The 16,815-nt window shown below is 63.5% G+C and overlaps 1 protein-coding gene across 2 annotated transcripts in view; it reads left to right on the top strand.

Annotated features, from left to right (window-relative positions):
• ITPK1 (inositol-tetrakisphosphate 1-kinase) overlaps positions 1 to 16,815 on the top strand; it is a 67,659-nt gene that overhangs the window by 31,831 nt on the left and 19,013 nt on the right. For both annotated transcript variants that reach the window (XM_060180940.1, XM_060180941.1), the window contains exon 3: positions 11,586 to 11,711. In XM_060180940.1, the coding sequence (XP_060036923.1) occupies positions 11,586 to 11,711 (126 nt within the window). The remainder of the gene's footprint in view (positions 1 to 11,585; positions 11,712 to 16,815) is intronic.

The following is a 16,815-nucleotide window of genomic DNA, read 5'->3' as shown; positions in this document are numbered from 1 at the left end:
CCCCGCATTTCTGCCTCAGAGAGGAGAGGACAGAGCCCTGCTCAGCCCCGACACGAGGCACTGGGGATGGCACCTGAGGCCTCTGGGGCCTGGGGGCTCGGGCACACAAGCCAGGTGCCCTGGGCTTTATCTCTCTGCAAGACCTGGTGGCCGGGCACCAGAAGGCCCTCTGGGTGTCCTTTCGGCAGGTGTCGTGGGTGGAGGGTGTCACAGCAGCTCTGACCTCATCCAGAGTGTGGGTGGGGTGTGGCTGTGGCTGTCAGGGTGGAGGGCGGCTGAGGGGAGTGAAAAGTGCCTTTGACCCTCCCCACACCCCTGCACTTGGTGGCTTTGTGGACGGAACCCTGTGCCAGAGCTGAGGAGGTGCTCTGGCCTCTCTGTGAAAACAGACAGTGGGGCCCGGGGGGGGGGGGGCACCTAGCTAAGTGCTCACGTCACAGCTCACAAGGACCCGGGTTCGAGCCCCTGGTCCCCACCTGCAGGGGGAAGCTTCACGAGTGGTGAAGCAGGGCTGCAGGTGTCTCTGCCTCTCTCCCTCTCTATCTCCCCCTTCTCTCAATTTCTGCCTGTCTCTATTCAATAATAAATAAAAATATATGAACTAGACAGTGGATAACGCTTGTTCCCAGGCTGGCAGTCCCCACCCCTCAGGAGCAAGCGCCCGTCCCACTGAAGGCTGTGGGCTGTGGGAGCATAGGTGTCGCTAGGACCCTGGGGTGGGGGGCTGGCAGGGAGGTTCTTCCTTAGCCCCCTGACACAACCCTGACGGCTGGCGGGCCCACCCCACCCACAGGAAAAGAGCACCGTGGGGCGCCAGTGGTTGTCGGTGGCCAGGAGGCTCTGCACTGTGTCTTGAACCCCCCAGCCCCGTGGCTGGGGTGGGAGCACCACCCCTCCCCTTGATTCTCCTCCCAGCCCCTGTTTGGGGCACTGATGGAGATGGGCAGCCCACGTTTTTGGTCCTGATCCCGGAGCGAGAGAATTGGGTCACTGTGCCCAGCTGCTGAGCTTTGAGATGGGAGAATCCTCACCCCCTGGGCGGAGGCGCCACCAAGGCCAGGGTGAGGGTGGCACCCAGTCTGGGATGCGGTGGGCAAGTGTCTCCTGGCAGCTGGAGGGGCCGGCAGGCACCCCTGCCCTCTGGTCTTCGGCTTCCTAGGGGGCGGGGAGGGGGTGCCTGTCAGGACTGTCTGGGCTGTCCCGAGGGCTCACCTGCCATGTCCCTCCTGGCAGAAAGTCCTAGAAAATCACCCGGATGGGTGCCTCCCTGGAGGAGGCGGCACGGAGGAGCTCAGAGGGGAGTTTTCTGGGTCAGATCCAAGGCTCAGGAGCCTCTCGGTCCTCGTTTTCCAGAACCTTCTGGAAAGTGTTGGGCAGTGGACTGTGGGGCGTGCGGTGGCCATGCTCTGCCTGGGTGCCCTCACTGGGCACCCCACCGGGGATGTGTTCCTCAGATCACACTTTCCTCTGCCGTGGAGGTGAACCCAGACTCCCCGTTCAGCTGCTTTGATGAGAGAGAGAGAGGAGAGTGAGGGGGGGAGAAGGGGAAGAGGAGAAAGGGAGAAAGAGAGAAGCACTGCTGCACCATCCCTGCTGCTCGCACAGGGCAGGGAGTGGCACCCAGGGTCCTGCGTGCGGGTGGTAGCCGTGCCCCCACCTGCTGAGCCGGCTCCCCACCCCGCATCTTGTCTGACCGAGCCTCTGTGTTCCTTTAGTTTCCTGGGGGTGTGGGGGGTTCCTTTAGTTTCCCTACTGGGGAAAGGGAGAGAGTTGTGCCCTGTGACCCTGTGCCAATGTGGCCACTCCAGACTTGGAGCCGCCCCGGGCCCCCTCCCGCCTTCTCGATCACAGCGCTAACGGGACACGGCCCCAGCAGACTCGGACCCGCAGATCTGAATGTCGGCCCTGGGGAGTTCACACCGCCATCCCTGAAGAGGTCGGACGGCCCTTCTGGGTCCCTGACGGGCCTCTCCCCGGGGCGTCCCTGGGCGTCTCTGATTCCAGGCCTCCAGAGCAGCTGCTGCACCGGCACGGGGCACCGGCCAGTGGGGGCTATTGGGGGGGCCGGGCCAGGCGCTGGTCACCACGTGCCCCTCCAGGACGTGGCTGAGCGGGTGACTTCAAGGACTCTGCGCGTCCCTCCCTCCCTCCCGGCCTACCGAGCACTGAGTCCTGGGGACTCGCCTCAGGCAGATGCCTGCTCCGGCCTCCCCGGGGACTTTGTGACTCTGCATTCTTCCCTGGAGGCTTTTACTTTTGTTGTTCAACTTCTGGTCATTTTTACGAGAGACAAAAATACCTTCTCGCAGTAACTACCGCGTAAGTGGTTGGTGGACTGACAGACGAGTGGATGGATGGATGGTGGGTGGATGAGTGAATAGTGTGTAGGCAGTGGATGAGTGCTGCTGGATGGATGGAATGCAGATGGACAGACAAGTGGATGGATGGATGGTGGGTGGCTGGTGGCTGGCTGGCCGAGTGGATAGGTGAGCAGATGGACAGACGGACAGAATGCAGCCGTGCGTGCGAGGCAGGAGTCCTTCCGCGCCCCTCTTGCACCCCGCAAGCTGACGTCTAGAGAAGACAGGGACACGGCCATCTTGGTGTGCCGGCGACCCGGCGGCCTCTGCCTTCTCCCCGGTTGAGCGGACGGCCGCGCTCTGTGTCCTGGGAGCTTGTCAGATGGGCTTCCGCTCGTCTCCTGTCCTGCACATTTCTGCGGGGGCTGCGGAGGGTCAGCGGAGGACACGGCCCTGGGCACGGCTTCCGGTTAACACTGAGGAGGGAGTCAGGGTCTGGGCCAGTCTGCTCTCTGAAGCCCCCGGGCCGTGCAGGCAGAACGCCTTCCCCTCTGGCCCCAGGGTGGGCCTCTGGGACCCCCGTGTCCCCTCACAAGGGGATCTGCCTGGAACTGGGAGCTGGACGTCCCTGTGGCCAGGCCTCCCGGGCTTGGCTGCCTGTCTCCTCTGTGGCCCAGATACTCTCCTCCGTCTCTCTGTCCGGGGACTCTGCTCGTGGGCTCCGCACAGGCCTTTGCTCTAGAGAGCTGAGCACTCCTGGTCCAAATCAGGGGCACTCACTCGGGGAGCCTGAGGATCCCCACCCAGGATGTGGCTGGCGTGGGCGCCGGGGGGCGTGACCTGCGGGCAGTGACCTTGGGCACATCGCTCTCTGCCCTCGAGTCCCAGGTGGAGGGGTGGTGAGTCTTCCGCCTCCAGGAGTCAGCTCAGTGTGGGTGCGGGTCCGGGCTGAGGTGTTCAGTACCCGTCCGCACCCTCTGGGGCAGTGCCGGCTGTGGCACCCTCTGCTCCACTTCACCGACGAGAAAGCTGCAGACCCTGTGGCTGACGGCTCAGGCTCCGGTCACAGCTGCCCCTTGCCCTCGCTGAGACCCCCTGCCTGGCGCTGGGTGCGAGCGACAGGCGGCCTGGGCAGAGAGGTGTCCCCGGCTGGCCGTGGACTCCGCAGCACTAAGCTAAAGCTGCTACAGCAGACAGCCCAACCCCAGTTGTCTTTTTTGGTCGTTTGTTTGTTTTTTCTAGGGGCCTCAAACACACGAGATTCCGCCATCTGCAGACGGCTGTTTAAGCCTCAGACACGGGCAGGGGAGGGACAGCACGCGGGGCTCCGCCCTCTCTGGAGCTTGCCTGGCACCATGGCTCTCCCACAGGCTGCCAGGCTTGGCCCTGGGGTTTCACGCATAGCCAGGGCTGCGGCCTGCGGGAGAGCTGTCCCTGCCCCCGGCATTCTGCTCTCAGTGACCGATTTCCAGCGTGCCCCCCGCCCCCGGGTTGGTGCCCCTGTGTGTCTGTCTGTCTGTGAGCGGGCCGGCCGTAACCCTTTCCTGCCGCCTTGCTTTTGTCCGAAGCCTTCTGTGCCTTTCAGTTTCCACTGTGCTGTCTGTCGTCACCTTTGCTGTGACATGAGCTCCAGCAGCGAGCCACGGCTTCCCCCAGCTGGTCTGCAGACGCCCCAGAAACAGGCAGAGAATCCTGGGGACGCCACTGTCCGGGACTCGGCGGGTGGGAGAGAGCCCTGAGGCCAGGCCGGGGCGCCAAGGGGCGCCAAGCGGTGTGCCAGAGACGGGAGTCAGTAAATGCTTCGAGTCCCCTCCCAGGGGCCTGGCAGGTGGCCGGGAAGGGCTGGCCTTGGCCTTGGCGCTACGGCCAGGTGGGAAGCGGCCCTGTAAGCAAGAGTCCTGACAGGCGAGTCCTGCGCTCCGACGGCTGAGCTACCTTCCTGCTGTGCCCAAGAAGCAACCAGGTGCAAGAGTCCAGGAAGATCTGTGTCAGGAAGCTCAGCTCTGGCTGATGGTGGTGCAGGGGATTGAACCTGGGACCTCAGAGCCTCGCCCAGGAGAGTCTTTGCAGAACCACTGTGCTGTCCCCCAGCCCCCGTGTCCACACTGTTCTCCGTACAGCTCGCCCCGTCCTCTCGTGGCTCCGAGTTCTCTGGTGGTAGCTGTGCCCAGGGGTCCTGTTCTCCTGGCTGCCTGTTTTGTTTTTGCCTCCAGGGTTATCGCTCGGGCTCGGTGCCTGCACTACAAATCCACTGCTCCTGGAGGCCATTTTCCCCCTTTTGTTGTCCTTGTTGTGGTTGTTATTGTTATTGTTGTTATAGTTGTTGTTGTTGTTGGATAGGCCAGAGAGAAATGGAGAGAGGAGGGGAAGACAAAGAGGGGGAGAGAAAGACAGACACCTGCAGACCTGCTTCACCGCCCGTGAAGCGACTCCCCTGCAGGTGGGGAGCCGGGGGCTCGAACTGGGATCCTTCCTTACGCTGTTCCTTGCACTTGGCACCACCTGCGCTCAACCCGCTGCGCTACCACCGGCCCCCCTCCTGGCGGGTTTTATGTCTGATTGGGTGCAGGGGGCGAGCCGAAGGTCCTGCACACGTGTGGCCCTCAGAGTCCTGCAGGGCTGCCTCCGGAGCACAGCTGCGCTGTTCTGTTTCCTTACAGAGAGAGAGAGCAGGCGAGTGAGAAAGATGGAGAGACTCAGGATGCCCCCGCACCATCCCCGCGCCGCCCCTGCTGGTGCCTCCTGTGTGTGTGTGGGGGGTGGAGGCCCGCTCTTCTCACCGGGCTGTTGCCTGAGGGTTCCTTCTGGCCGCTTCCCGGACCTGGTCGATTCCTCGGTTCTGCCAGTCCATTTCCCCTCAGGCTGGGGTCCTGGAAGGGCCTCGCTGGGTCAGAGGGCACAGCCGCCGTGTCCATGTCCAGACCGTGCCTCTGAGCCTGGCTCCCAGCCCTGGCATGTGGGGTCAGGCTGCCCCGGGGAGCCTCCTTTGTGAGGGGGTCTCGCTGCCCGGCCGCTCGTTGTGACATTGACGTGAAAGTTCCTGGAACCTTGGACGGGACGGGTGACACTCCTGCCCCAGCCCCTGCTTCCCGCTACCCCACCAGCTGGAAGCCCCTTTTCGGAGAAATGGGGGAACTGGGTCGGGGAGCCTTTGTGACACACACCCCGCCCTGTCTGGGGCAGAGGCCACTGGGTAGCTGGCTGGTGCTGGGCCCCACCTACCAGCCTTGGGCCAGGTGGTCCCAGTCCCCGGCCTCCCCAGGAACCCTGGTGGAGGCGTCTGGGAATGAGAGTCATCCGCCAGGCTGTCACCATCACCGGGGCTGCCTAGACATGGCAGGTGGCGGCCCTGCCCCGGTCCCTTGGCCACTGGGGGCTCAGAGCACCAGGCAGACCCAGTGCCCACCTCCCTGCCTCCGTCCGCCGGGGAGAGCACTTGAACTCGCAGAGGAGCTGAGAACACACACCACCCCCGGGCGTCGTGGGAGAAGGGACAGAAGGACAGTCGGGGACCTGGGATTCCCCGTGGCCTGGAGGTCAGTCATCTGCCTTCGGCAGGAGCTGGGCCCTGTCCCTCGGCGGCTGCCCCAGCCTCCCTGTCACTCGGTGTCCCCGAGCCTAGCCTGTGACCCTTGCTGTCACAGCAGAGACGGCCGTCCCATCTCGGCTGCGCACTGTCTGCAGCGCCCAGCGCTGGCTCATGCCAGGTCGCTCCAGACTGAGTGTCAGGGAACTTTCCACGGGGCAGGGATCCGGTGAGTGCCAGGAAGGAGTGTTGCTGACTCTCCGGGTGGGGGTGGGGGAGCACCCTCCCCCACGCACCCACGCCCGCCTGCGGAAGGTCCCCGGAGCCCAGGCCACCCAGTGATGGCCGGCTGGTGGGCGGGCTAGGCAGCTCCACACCTCCTGACTGTTTCTTCTCTCAGGAGAGGGGAGGCTCCCAGCCTGCCTCAGCCAGGCCTGGGTTTCTGTGTCTCCAGGACCTGATTGCTTCCTGTTGACCGTGTGGGGCAGAGCTGGGGTCCCGCCTGGACTCCCTCCCTCCCTCCCCCTGCACAGTCTCCTTTGGGGACAGTAACGGGCAGAGCAGTGCTCACAGCCCCAGACAGTTGAGGTGCCGCGCGTTCGATTCCGGTGGCGGGAGGTGCCGGGACCTTGTACGGGTTTCTCTACCCTCAGCCTGTAAGTGAGGCCGGGGGCAAGCCCCTGCCCCGTCTAGGAGTGAGGGTCAGTGAGGGCTCGCTGTCTGGGGACCCCAGGGCCTGCACCCACAGAGGGTCCGGGGAACCCCAGCTTCCCTCTCCCTGTGTGGGTGTGACCCTGACAGCCCCCAGCCCACACCTGCGTCTGCTGCTCGGGCATGCAGGGTGGTCGCCGGGTCCCAGCACCCTCGGGTGGCTCTCAGACCCAGCATCCACGCTACAGCCCCAGGGACCAGAGGGGAGACCCTGGGGGCGGGAGGCGGCACACCCAGCAGGGCGCAGCCTTCACCGTGCAGGGACCCGGTGCGAGTCCCAGCAGCACATGGACTCCACAGGCAGAGGGACAGTGTGTGGGGTCTCTCTGTCTCTCTGTCCACCTGTCTCTGGCTCAGTCTGAAGGAGAAAGAAAGGGGAGGGACCCCACAGGCGCCAAGCCCCAGCAGCAACAGCAAGCAACAGATTGGCAGCGTCTCGGCCTCACAGTGGGGAAATTGAGGCCGAGACCCCAGCTCAGCTCAGCCCAGGAAGGGCGGGGGTGGGGTGGGGGGAGGCGTTTCTGTGCCCTGCCTGGGGCTAGGCCGCATGGGGAGGGAGGCCCTCTGGCCCCGGCCACTTCCTTGGGAGTCAGGGGTGACTCTGCGGCCAGGCCACCGGGCCCGCTGGCCAGGGTCCCAGCCCTCCCGCCGGTGCTGCGGCCCGGAACAGTGGGCCCTTGTTCCCGGCTGCCTGCTCCCCTAGGCGGAGGCCCAGCCTCGGCCTCCCCCCCAGCCCCCGCCCGCTGGCGTGACTCGGATGCCCGGTCGGTGCCCTCGGCCCCTTGAGACGCCATGTTCCTGGTCCCCCTGGGGAGAGGACGGCCAGTCCCCGGGAAGCTGCCTCCGGGGCTGGGGCCAGAGCTGGAAGATGTCCCCCTGTCCCCTGTGCCCCAGCCCCAAGCCTCCGAGGGCGTCCACCCATCCTCCTCCTCTGAGGGGCGTCACAGTTGGTCTCCTCAGATGCCCCCGGCCTGAAGGGCTCTTTGCCCTGAAACACCTGGGAGGGAGGTCAGGTTTCCCCCAGGCTGGAAAGGGAAGGGTCCCCGCAGGGCAGAGAGGCGGGTGCCTGGCACCAGGGCGGGTATGTGCCCCAGCCGCCCACAGCTCAAGCCCTCTCTCTCGCTCTCTCTCTCGCCCTCTCGCCCTCTCGCCCTCTCGCTCTCTCTTGCCCTCATCCTCTTCCCCTCTCCCCCTCTCACTCTGTCTTCCTCTCTTTCTCATTCCCTCTCCCTCGCTCTCTCTCTCCCTCTCTCTTTTTCTCCCTCATTCTCTCCCTCTCTCTCACTCACCCTCTTCCCAGTTCTCCTTCTCTCTCTCTCTCTCCCTCCCTCTCTCCCTCCCTCTTCTCTCTCTTCGTTCCTCTCTCTCTCTCTCTCCCTCTCTTCCCATCTCTCTCTCTCTTGCACCTGCCCTCGTTCCCCACCCCTCACCCTCCTCTCCGGAGGGCCCTCCTCTGCCCTACCCTGCCCTCTCTCCCATGGTGCTCCTGGAACCAGCCGGGCACTTGCTTCTTTTTGTTGTTGGTTTTGTTTTTTTTCTTTCCCAGAGCCAGGCTGGCAGAGCGGGGCTGGCAGAGCCCTGGAGCTTTCCCTGGTGCTGTGGCACTGCCCGGGGGCCTGAGGCCCACGTCCACTCGGCGCCGCCTCTGCACCCTGCGGTGCCTCCCTCCCCTTTCCAGCCTAGGGGGAAGCCTGGCCTGCCTCCTTCTCTGGGGACATGAGCCCTTCAGGCCGGGGCACTCTGGGGAGGAGTGAGCGCCCTGCAGTTCACGCCAGTCCTGGGTGTCTCTCCCTGGCTCCCGGCCTCGGCCAGACCCGCTGCTGTGTGTCCAGAGCTGCCTCTTGTGAGAGGGTTTAACTGGCAGAAAAGCGTCTGGGAAACACAGAGGCGGCGTCCAGAGCACGACCGCCCACCCGCACGCCAAGGGCCCGCTGCTCAGTCCACAGGCCAAGTCAGGACAGGACAGGCACCCCTGGAACCCGGCCCCCTCGGGCTCTCTCCCCCTCCCTCCCTCTCTCCTCTCTCCCTCAGCCTCTTCTCCCTTCTCTCTCACCCTTTCTCCTTCCTTCCCTCTCCCTCCCCCTCCTCCCTTTCTCTCTCCTTCTCCCTCCCTCTTCCCTTCCTCTTCCAGAGCCCTGGTCAGCTCTGACGGTGGTGCTGGGGATTGAACCTGGGACCTCAGACCCTCAGGCAGGAGAGTCTTTTGCAGAACCCTGTGCTGTCTCCCTCACCTGGGCTGATATATATATTTAAATATTTTTTAAAATACTTATTCCCTTTTTTGTTGCCTTTGTTGTTTTTTATTGTTGTTATTGATGTTGTTGTTGTTGGACAGGACAGAGAGAAATGGAGAGAGGAGGGGAAGACAGAGAGGGGGAGAGAAAGACAGACACCTGCAGACCTGCTTCACCATCTGTGAAGCGACTGCCCTGCAGGTGGGGAGCCGGGGGCTCGAACCGGGAACCTTGCGCTTTGCGCATGTGTGCTTAGCCTGCTGCGCTACCGCCCGACCCCCAAGCAGGACAGATCTTTCTGTCATGCAGTATTAATGGTAGGCATAAATATCTTTTTTTTCCCTTCTTTTCTTCGCCTCCAGGGATATTGCTGGGGTTCTGGTGCCTGCACCACACACCACTGCCTCTGGAGGCCATTTCTTTCCTTTTGTTGCCCTTACTGTTTTTTTAAATTTTTTTATTGTTGTTGTGGCTATTATTGTTGTCATCGTTGTTGGATAGGACAGAGAGAAATGGAGAGAGGAGCGGAAGACAGAGAGGGGGAGAGAAAGACAGACACCTGCAGACCTGCTTCACCGCCTGTGAAGCGACTCCCCTGCAGGTGGGGAGCCGGGGCTCGAACCGGGATCCTCACGCCGGTCCTTGTGCTTACCCAGCTGCGCTACCGCCCACTCCCAGCCAGTCTCTTTTTAAGAAATGACTTGAGGTGGCACCGTGGCCAGAGTGCTGTGCTGGCGAGCATGGAGCCGTAGTGACAGTCCTGCTTTCTACCTCCGGGGCCAGGGGTCGAACCCGGGGCCTTAATCGGTCCCATTTTCTACCTCCAAATAGACAGGAGCTGGCTTTGCCGGGAGGCTCTCTGAGCCTGGAGGCTGAGCTGGGGCCTTGCCTGTGGGAGCCCGTCTAGGCTCTGGCTGGGCGGCTTCCAGGCTCTAGTCTGCCTGCACCACCACCTTCTCCCTCTCCCTCTCTCTCTCTTTCCCTCTCCCTCTCTCTCCCTGTCCCACTCCCTCTCTCCCTCTTTCTCCCACTCCCTCTCTCCCTCTCCCACTCCCTCTCTCTCCCTCTCTCCCTGTCCCGCTCCCTCTCTCCCTCTCTCTCTCTCCCTCTCCCTCTCTCTCTCTCCCTCTCCCTCTCTCCCTCTCCCTCTCTCTCTCTTTCCCTCTCCCTCTCCCACTCTCTCTCTTCCTCTTTCTCTCTGTCTTTCTCTCCCTCTCTTCCTCTCCCACTCCCTCTCTCTCTCCCTCTCTCCCTCTCTCCCTCTCTCTCTCTCTCCCTGTCCCACTCCCTCTCTCCCTCTTTCTCCCTCTCCCTCTCTCTCTCTCCCTCTCCCTTCCCCACTCCCCCTCTCTCTTTCTCTCTTTCTTGTTTTCTCTCTCCCTCTCTCTTGCTCTCCTTATTGTTCTCCCCCCCCCCCCGTCCTGGGCTTGGAAGGCAGGACTGTCCCTCGAGGGTCGGAGTGAGCGGAGTTCGTCCCCTGGACCTGAGCTTCCTGGGGCTCCTGGGCCTCTGCTGCTTCCTTGACCCCCAAAGGGGCCCGCTGGTTGGGTGGGGGGCTTCTGCTGAGACCCTGGGGTCAGCCAGGGACCAGGCTGCTGCCACCACTGCTAAGAGCTGGGCCCACAGACACAGGTGGCCAGGCCCTGGCACCTGGCGGTCAGGAAGCGTGGAGTCCAGCGCCTAGGCCGCGCTCCCTCTGCGGTGAGGTGATGCCCGCCGCCGCTCTGGCTGCTGGGGTGCCTGATCTCAGACCCTGTACTCTAGGAAACACACGTGCGTGTCCTGACGGGGTGGCGGTGACTCCCGTCCCGTGTGCGCCGAGGCCTGGCCCGCACCCTCAGAGGCCCGATTGGCACTGGCCGGCTGCAGTTCTGCCCAGACTTGCTGCCTGTCCTGGCACGTCCATGCAGCCCTGGTGGGGCGCCGCCTCACGGCCCTGCTCTCCCGTGTTTATTTATTCCCCTCCCTCCCTCCCTTTCTCCTGTTTTCTTTCTCTTTCTTTCTTTTTTTAAAAAGAATTTATTTATTTATGCGAAAGATAGGAGAAGAGAGAGAAAGACCCAGACGTCACTCTGGTCCATGTGCTGCCGGGGATTGAACTCAGGACCTCATGCTTGAGAGTCCGATGCTTTATCCACTGCGCCACCTCCCGGGCCACTCTTTCTTCCTTCTTCTGTCTCTGTCTCATAACTAGATAAGTATCAGAAACACAGCTGTCAGATGGCAAAGAAGAGCAAGCCTCGGGAGTCGGGCTGTAGCGTAGCGGGTTCAGCGCAGGTGGCGCAAAGCACAAGGACCGGCATTAGGATCCCGGTTCGAACCCCGGCTCCCCACCTGCAGGGAAGTCACTTCACAGGCGGTGAAGCAGGTCTGCAGGTGTCTGTCTTTCTCTCCCCCTCTGTCTTCCCCTCCTCTCTCCATTTCTCTCTGTCCTGTCCAACGACAACAACAATAATAACTACAACAATAAAACAACAAGCGCAACAAAAGAGAATAAATAAATAAAATAAAAATACTTAAAAAAAAGAAAGAAGAGCAAGCCTCAGCCCCAGCGCTGTCACATGAGGCAGTCAGGCACAGCCTCTCCCTGAGCTCGGCCCGTGTGGCCGTCAGTCCCCAGGGGACGTGGGGTCGGGGACAGGAGTCCAGATGCGGGCACTGCCCCAGAGGAGGAGCTCCGGGGTCTGGGTGGTGCCTCCCGGGGCTCCCATCCGCCTTTCCCGGGACCGTGGGTTCCGCGGGGCTGCAGGGATGCAGGCGGCTGCGTGAAGGGACCTCGGGCGCCAGCCTGACCAAGTGCCCTGTGTCCCTCAGCTGAACCTCAGCCGGCCCATCGAGGAGCAGGGCCCCCTGGACGTCATCATCCACAAGCTGACCGACGTCATCTTGGAAGCCGACCAGAACGGTGGCCAGTCCCTGGAGCTGGTGGGCAGGTTCCAGGTGAGTGGGGCAGGGAGGGGTGGGTTCCAGGTGAGTTGGGGGGGGCGGGTTCCAGGTGAGTGGGGCGGAGGGCCAGGTTCCAGGTGAGTGGGGCGGGGAGGGGTAGGTTCCAGGTGAGTTGGGGGGGCGGGTTCCAGGTGTGTGGGGCGGAGGGCTAGGTTCCAGGTGAGTGGGGCGGGGAGGGGCAGGTTCCAGGTGAGTTGGGGGGGGTGGGTTCCAGGTGAGTTGGGGGGGCAGGTTCCAGGTGAGTGGGGCGGGTTGGGGGGGCGCCTGCTGGCCGCCCACCAGGCTCTACCCAGTCCCATTTCCGTCGCATCTCAGCAGGAGTCATGAGAAGGTGTGGCGGGCGGGGTGGCCAGGGCTGGCGCTTGGCGTGATGCATGGACACTTGTGCCGTCTTGAGACTGGGGAACGGGAGCCGACAGCTTTCCCTCCACGCGGGCCAGGACACAGGCTCGGTGCCCAGGGGCCTTCTTGTGACCCAGCTCCATGGCCTGGTCTGGGAAGGGGCCTGCCCGGTGCAGGTCCTGTGGGCGCCTGGCGCAGTGGCTACCTGCACCCTGGGCCCCTCCTGTCAGCTGGGGTACCCCAGCTCCTGCCTCTGAGGACCAGGCCTGTGCCCATCTGTCCCTGTGTGAGTGATGGCCGCAGCCACCAGGATTGGCCCCTGCCCTCCTCCACAGAGTCAGACCCCGTCTCTTCCCGCATGTGAGGCGGGACCTTCCCTCTGCTCCCGGCCCTGCGAGGAAAGCTGGGGAGGAGCTGGGAGACAGCTTGCCCAGGAGTGTGCCCTTTGCCCTGTGCGAGGCCCAGGGTCCGAGCCCCTGACCCCACATGGGGACCCCGTGCACACGAGCAGTGGAGGATGCTGTGGTGTCTCTCGTCTCTCTGTCTCTCCCTTCACTGTCTCTGTCTGAGAGCAAAAGGGGAGACAGACGAATCTGCCGGAGGCAGTGAAATCACACAGGTTCAGAAAGGGGGGTGACCATGTCCAGCGGAGAAGCAGTTACAGAGGCCAGAACCCCCATTCTGCTCCCCATAGAGAATGTCGGCCCAGCCTCCCAGAGGGATGAAGAATAATAGGGGATCTTCCAGTGGAAGGGATGAGACACGGAGCTCTGGTGGTGGGAGCTGTGTGGAGCTGTCCCCTGTGATCTTGCGGCCTGGCTAGTCATTATTAAATCACTAATAAAAAAGAAATAAGAAAAGGGGGTGAGGTGGTAGCGCAGCAGGCTAAGCGCACGGGGACTGGTGCAAGGATCCCAGTTCGAGCCCTCCGTTTCCTTTATTGGATAGAGATAGAAATCCAGAAGGGAGGGAGACAGGGAGAAAGACAGAGACACCTGCAGCCTCGCTTCACCGCTCACAAAGTTTTCCCCTGCAGGTGGGGAGTGTGGGCTTGAACCTGCGTCCTTGTGCACTGTAGTGTGTGTGCCTAACTAGCTCTGTCTCTCTCCTTTCATTCTCAGACAGGTTAAGGGTAGATGGGGGCAGGGAGACTGCTTGCTGAGCTCCCTGTGTAAGAGCCGCGTCCTGGACTAAAGCCACAGGAGGTGTTGGCTGGGCCCCTGGATCCAGCCCCACCCGGGGGACACTCCCAGCAGCCTCAGTGGCCGAGGTAGCCCCAGGCCAGTGTTTGGGGGTCACGCTTTCTCTGCAGCCTGCACCAGGCTGCTCTGTGACTGGGACGGTCCTTTGGGAAAAGACTGACGCGTCCCAGAAGAGAGGAGACGCGGGGTAGGGGACAGGTGGAGAGGGCCTGGCAGGCGCCGGGGTGTAGGCAGGGAGGGGCTGTGCCCTTAGGTTGACCTGGCCACCTCCCCCCCCCACACACACACACACACACACACACGCAGAGGTTCAAGTTCAGATCCCGGCTAGATAGACCGCACGTGGCCTTGGTCGTGCTGTCTCTGGCAGATCCCAGGACAAGCTCGCGGGGCGTTGGCTGGGGTGTGGGGGAGGATGGGGCCGAGGTGGGGCACAGAACCCAGGGCCTGGGCTTGCTAGCCTGGCCTTTTTTTTTTTTTTAATTTTTTTTATCTTGCATAGCAGGGAGCTCTCACAAGTGTGAGTTCCCCACTGCTGGCTGCTTTTTAACTCAGATACATGGGGGCTTGACGCACACAGTAGGGTGCACACAGTTCAGCCATGGGGCTGGGCCCACACCAGGGCTCCCCCACTCCGGGGGCCGAGGGAGCTCTCCGCCCTGCACAGCTGACCTGGGCAGGTCCTGTGGGAAGTGACCTGGAGCTGACTGGTCGGAGAACGATGGACCCTGTCTGTCTGTCTGTCTGTCTGCCCACAGGCCCCAGAGCAGGAGGGGCCCCTGAGCTGGCTGCTGGTGGGCAGGTAGAGGGGTGGCCCAGCCAGTCATCACGGAGGCGTTTCTCCCTCCAGCTCTCTTTCCTGCTCCATTTTATTGGCCTCTGGAGGGCTTGGCTGGGAGACTCCCAGGTGACTCACGGCTGTACTGCCCTGAGGAGCCGGCAGCCTGGAGCCACAGCCTCTCCCGGCTCTTATCAGCGCAAAGCCCGGGCAAAGGTCCCTGGGGCCCTGCCTGCAGGGGTGGCAGGAGGGTGCCTGCCCCGGGGCTGGGGTCTCTGGGAGCAGGAAGTTTCTCTCCCGCATCCGCCCACCTGCCAGTGTGGCTGGGGAGCTTCCAGAAGGGGGTGCAGTGCCGGGACACAGCCTTCCTGGGGGCGGTGCTCGAGGCCTGGCCTGACGGCTGTTCCTTCTCCCCGCTGGTTCCTCGGGTCCCCAGTCCAGGTGACAGTTTGCTGAATGCAGTCACCAGGGCCCCCGCCCGGGAAAGTGTGCCTTCTGGGGGAGCTGGCAGGACATGGGGATGGGGCAGCCTGAGCTCCCCCGCCTCCCCACCCCTGGGTCTGGGGAGCAGCACCCCAGGGAGGCAGCCCTGTGGACCGTGCTGGGTGCTGGCGCTGCCCCCAGTCCCGGGGGACACGAGGCCACTTCCCGCAGCTGCCAGCTGGGTGGGCAGTGATAGGAGTGGCTCTGCTGGGACGAGAGGCCCTGCTGGGCGGTGGCCGGGGGTTCCTGTCCCCACTGGACTCGGGCCAAGTCACAGCACCTTGCCCCTTCTCTGGGTTTCCCGCTGCTGTCCTCCGCTCCTCGCTGTTGAGGCCTGCTCTCCACCTGCTGTGGCTAGCTCCCCGTGGCCCGTCATCACCACGACTGTGACTGTGTCCTGTCTCGGCCACAGAGGAGAGGGTGATCTGTGCACCCCCCCCACCTCAGTCATCCCGGATGCCGCCCGTGGCCCCTCTCAGGGTGGCTGGGAGTGTGGACTGACCTCCGCCATCCGCCAGGTGGGCGTCAAGGAGTTGGGCTCTGCTGCCCACCCTCGGCACCAGTGCTGCCCCCTGCAGGGTGTGGGGACCGAGCTAACAAAGCTGCTGGTGTCCTGGGACCTCTGGTCAGATCAGGAAGGCGACTCAGAGGCCGAGTCTCTGGGCCCTGGGCGGGGGGCTGCTGGAGGGGGGCTGCTGGAGGGCCAGAGGAGGACGTGGTGGCCATGGTGGTTTGAGGGGTCACCTCGCCCCAGAAGGTGGCTGCTGGCTCTGCCTTCATCGTACTTGGCCCGTGGGGGATCCCAGAATTCCTTGCAGGAAGACTAGGCCCGACCGACAGTCTCCATGAGCGGTGAAGCAGGGCCGCCGGGTATCTCCTCTCTGTCTCTCTCCTCCCTCTCCGTCTGTGTGTCTGTCATTCACCCTCCATCAAAAAAGGAGGAGGAAAAAAGGGTGGGGGTGGACTCCTGCAGGCCCTGAGCCCCAGCCGTAACGCCAGCGGGGGTGGACTCCTGCAGGCCCTGAGCCCCAGCCGTAACGCCAGCGGGGGTGGACTCCTGCAGGCCCTGAGCCCCCGCCGTAACGCCAGCGGGGGTGGACTCCTGCAGGCCCTGAGCCCCAGCCGTAACGCCAGCGGGGGTGGACTCCTGCAGGCCCTGAGCCCCAGCCGTAACGCCAGCGGGGGTGGACTCCTGCAGGCCCTGAGCCCCCGCCCGTAACGCCAGCGGGGGTGGACTCCTGCAGGCCCTGAGCCCCAGCCGTAACGCCAGTGGGGGTGGACTCCTGCAGGCCCTGAGCCCCCGCCGTAACGCCAGTGGGGGTGGACTCCTGCAGGCCCTGAGCCCCCGCCATAACGCCAGTGGGGGTGGACTCCTGCAGGTCCTGAGCCCCAGCCATAACGCCAGTGGCAAAGCAAACACCCAGGCAGGCACCATGGCCTCATTTTTCACCAGTGGGGACCGAGGCCTCTCTGGCCTGCCAAGTCCCTAGTGAGAACATGGCAGAGCCCAGATGGCGGCTTTGGCTCTTTTCAGATGTGCCTCAGGGCCAGGGATGGTTCACCAGCTAGACACCACTGCTGTGCACCAGGCCCCAGGTTTGAGCCCTGGCACCACATGGGAGCATCATGGATTGTACCAGGGGAGGCCCATGGATGGGGGGGGGGTGCTGTGCTGTCTCTTTTCTTCCCCCACCCCCTCTGGAAAAGGGTGAGTGAGAAACTGGGCCAGGGAGGCAGCTCGGTGGTGTGGTGCAGGAGCAAGGCCCTGGCCTGCCATGTGTGTGAAGTGTGTGCGCGCCCCTGCAGGGCGGCAGCTGCCGGACCCAGACGCAGAGCCGTCTGGGAGGGCCTCGGAGGGGCTTGCCTACTGGCTGCGGACGCTGGGGGATGGGGTGCTGGCCAGGAGCGGTGACCCCGGCCTGGGGGACAGACCCTGCCCCGTGGCCGGCCACTCCCTGGGCCATCTGCCTGTTGCCGTGGGCCCTGCCTGTGAGTCACCTCTGCCTGGGGTGTGGGGGCTGGGGCCTCGGCTGTCATTCGCCGTCTGCAGGCCTTCCCCTGGAGGACAGGGTGGCCCAGGCTGTGTGACCCTCTGTCGGAGGAGCCGAGCTGGGACTCCACGGCGGTGGGAGGGTGGCCCTGGGAGCCTGAGCTCTGGTCCAGCCGCCGGCTGCGCCCCCGTGTGGGGTCACTCAGGACTCAGCACAGGCCAGAGCCCAGCTGGTTTTTGAAATACCAAGGGCTTTTATTAATTTACTTACTTACTTATGTATCTTTAATTTTCTTTAAATTT

This window comes from Erinaceus europaeus, chromosome 22 (genome assembly GCF_950295315.1).
Source record: "Erinaceus europaeus chromosome 22, mEriEur2.1, whole genome shotgun sequence".
Lineage (NCBI taxonomy): Eukaryota > Metazoa > Chordata > Mammalia > Eulipotyphla > Erinaceidae > Erinaceus > Erinaceus europaeus.
The sequence above is the reverse complement of the archived record's forward strand: the minus strand, read 5'-3'. Positions and strand labels throughout refer to the sequence as shown.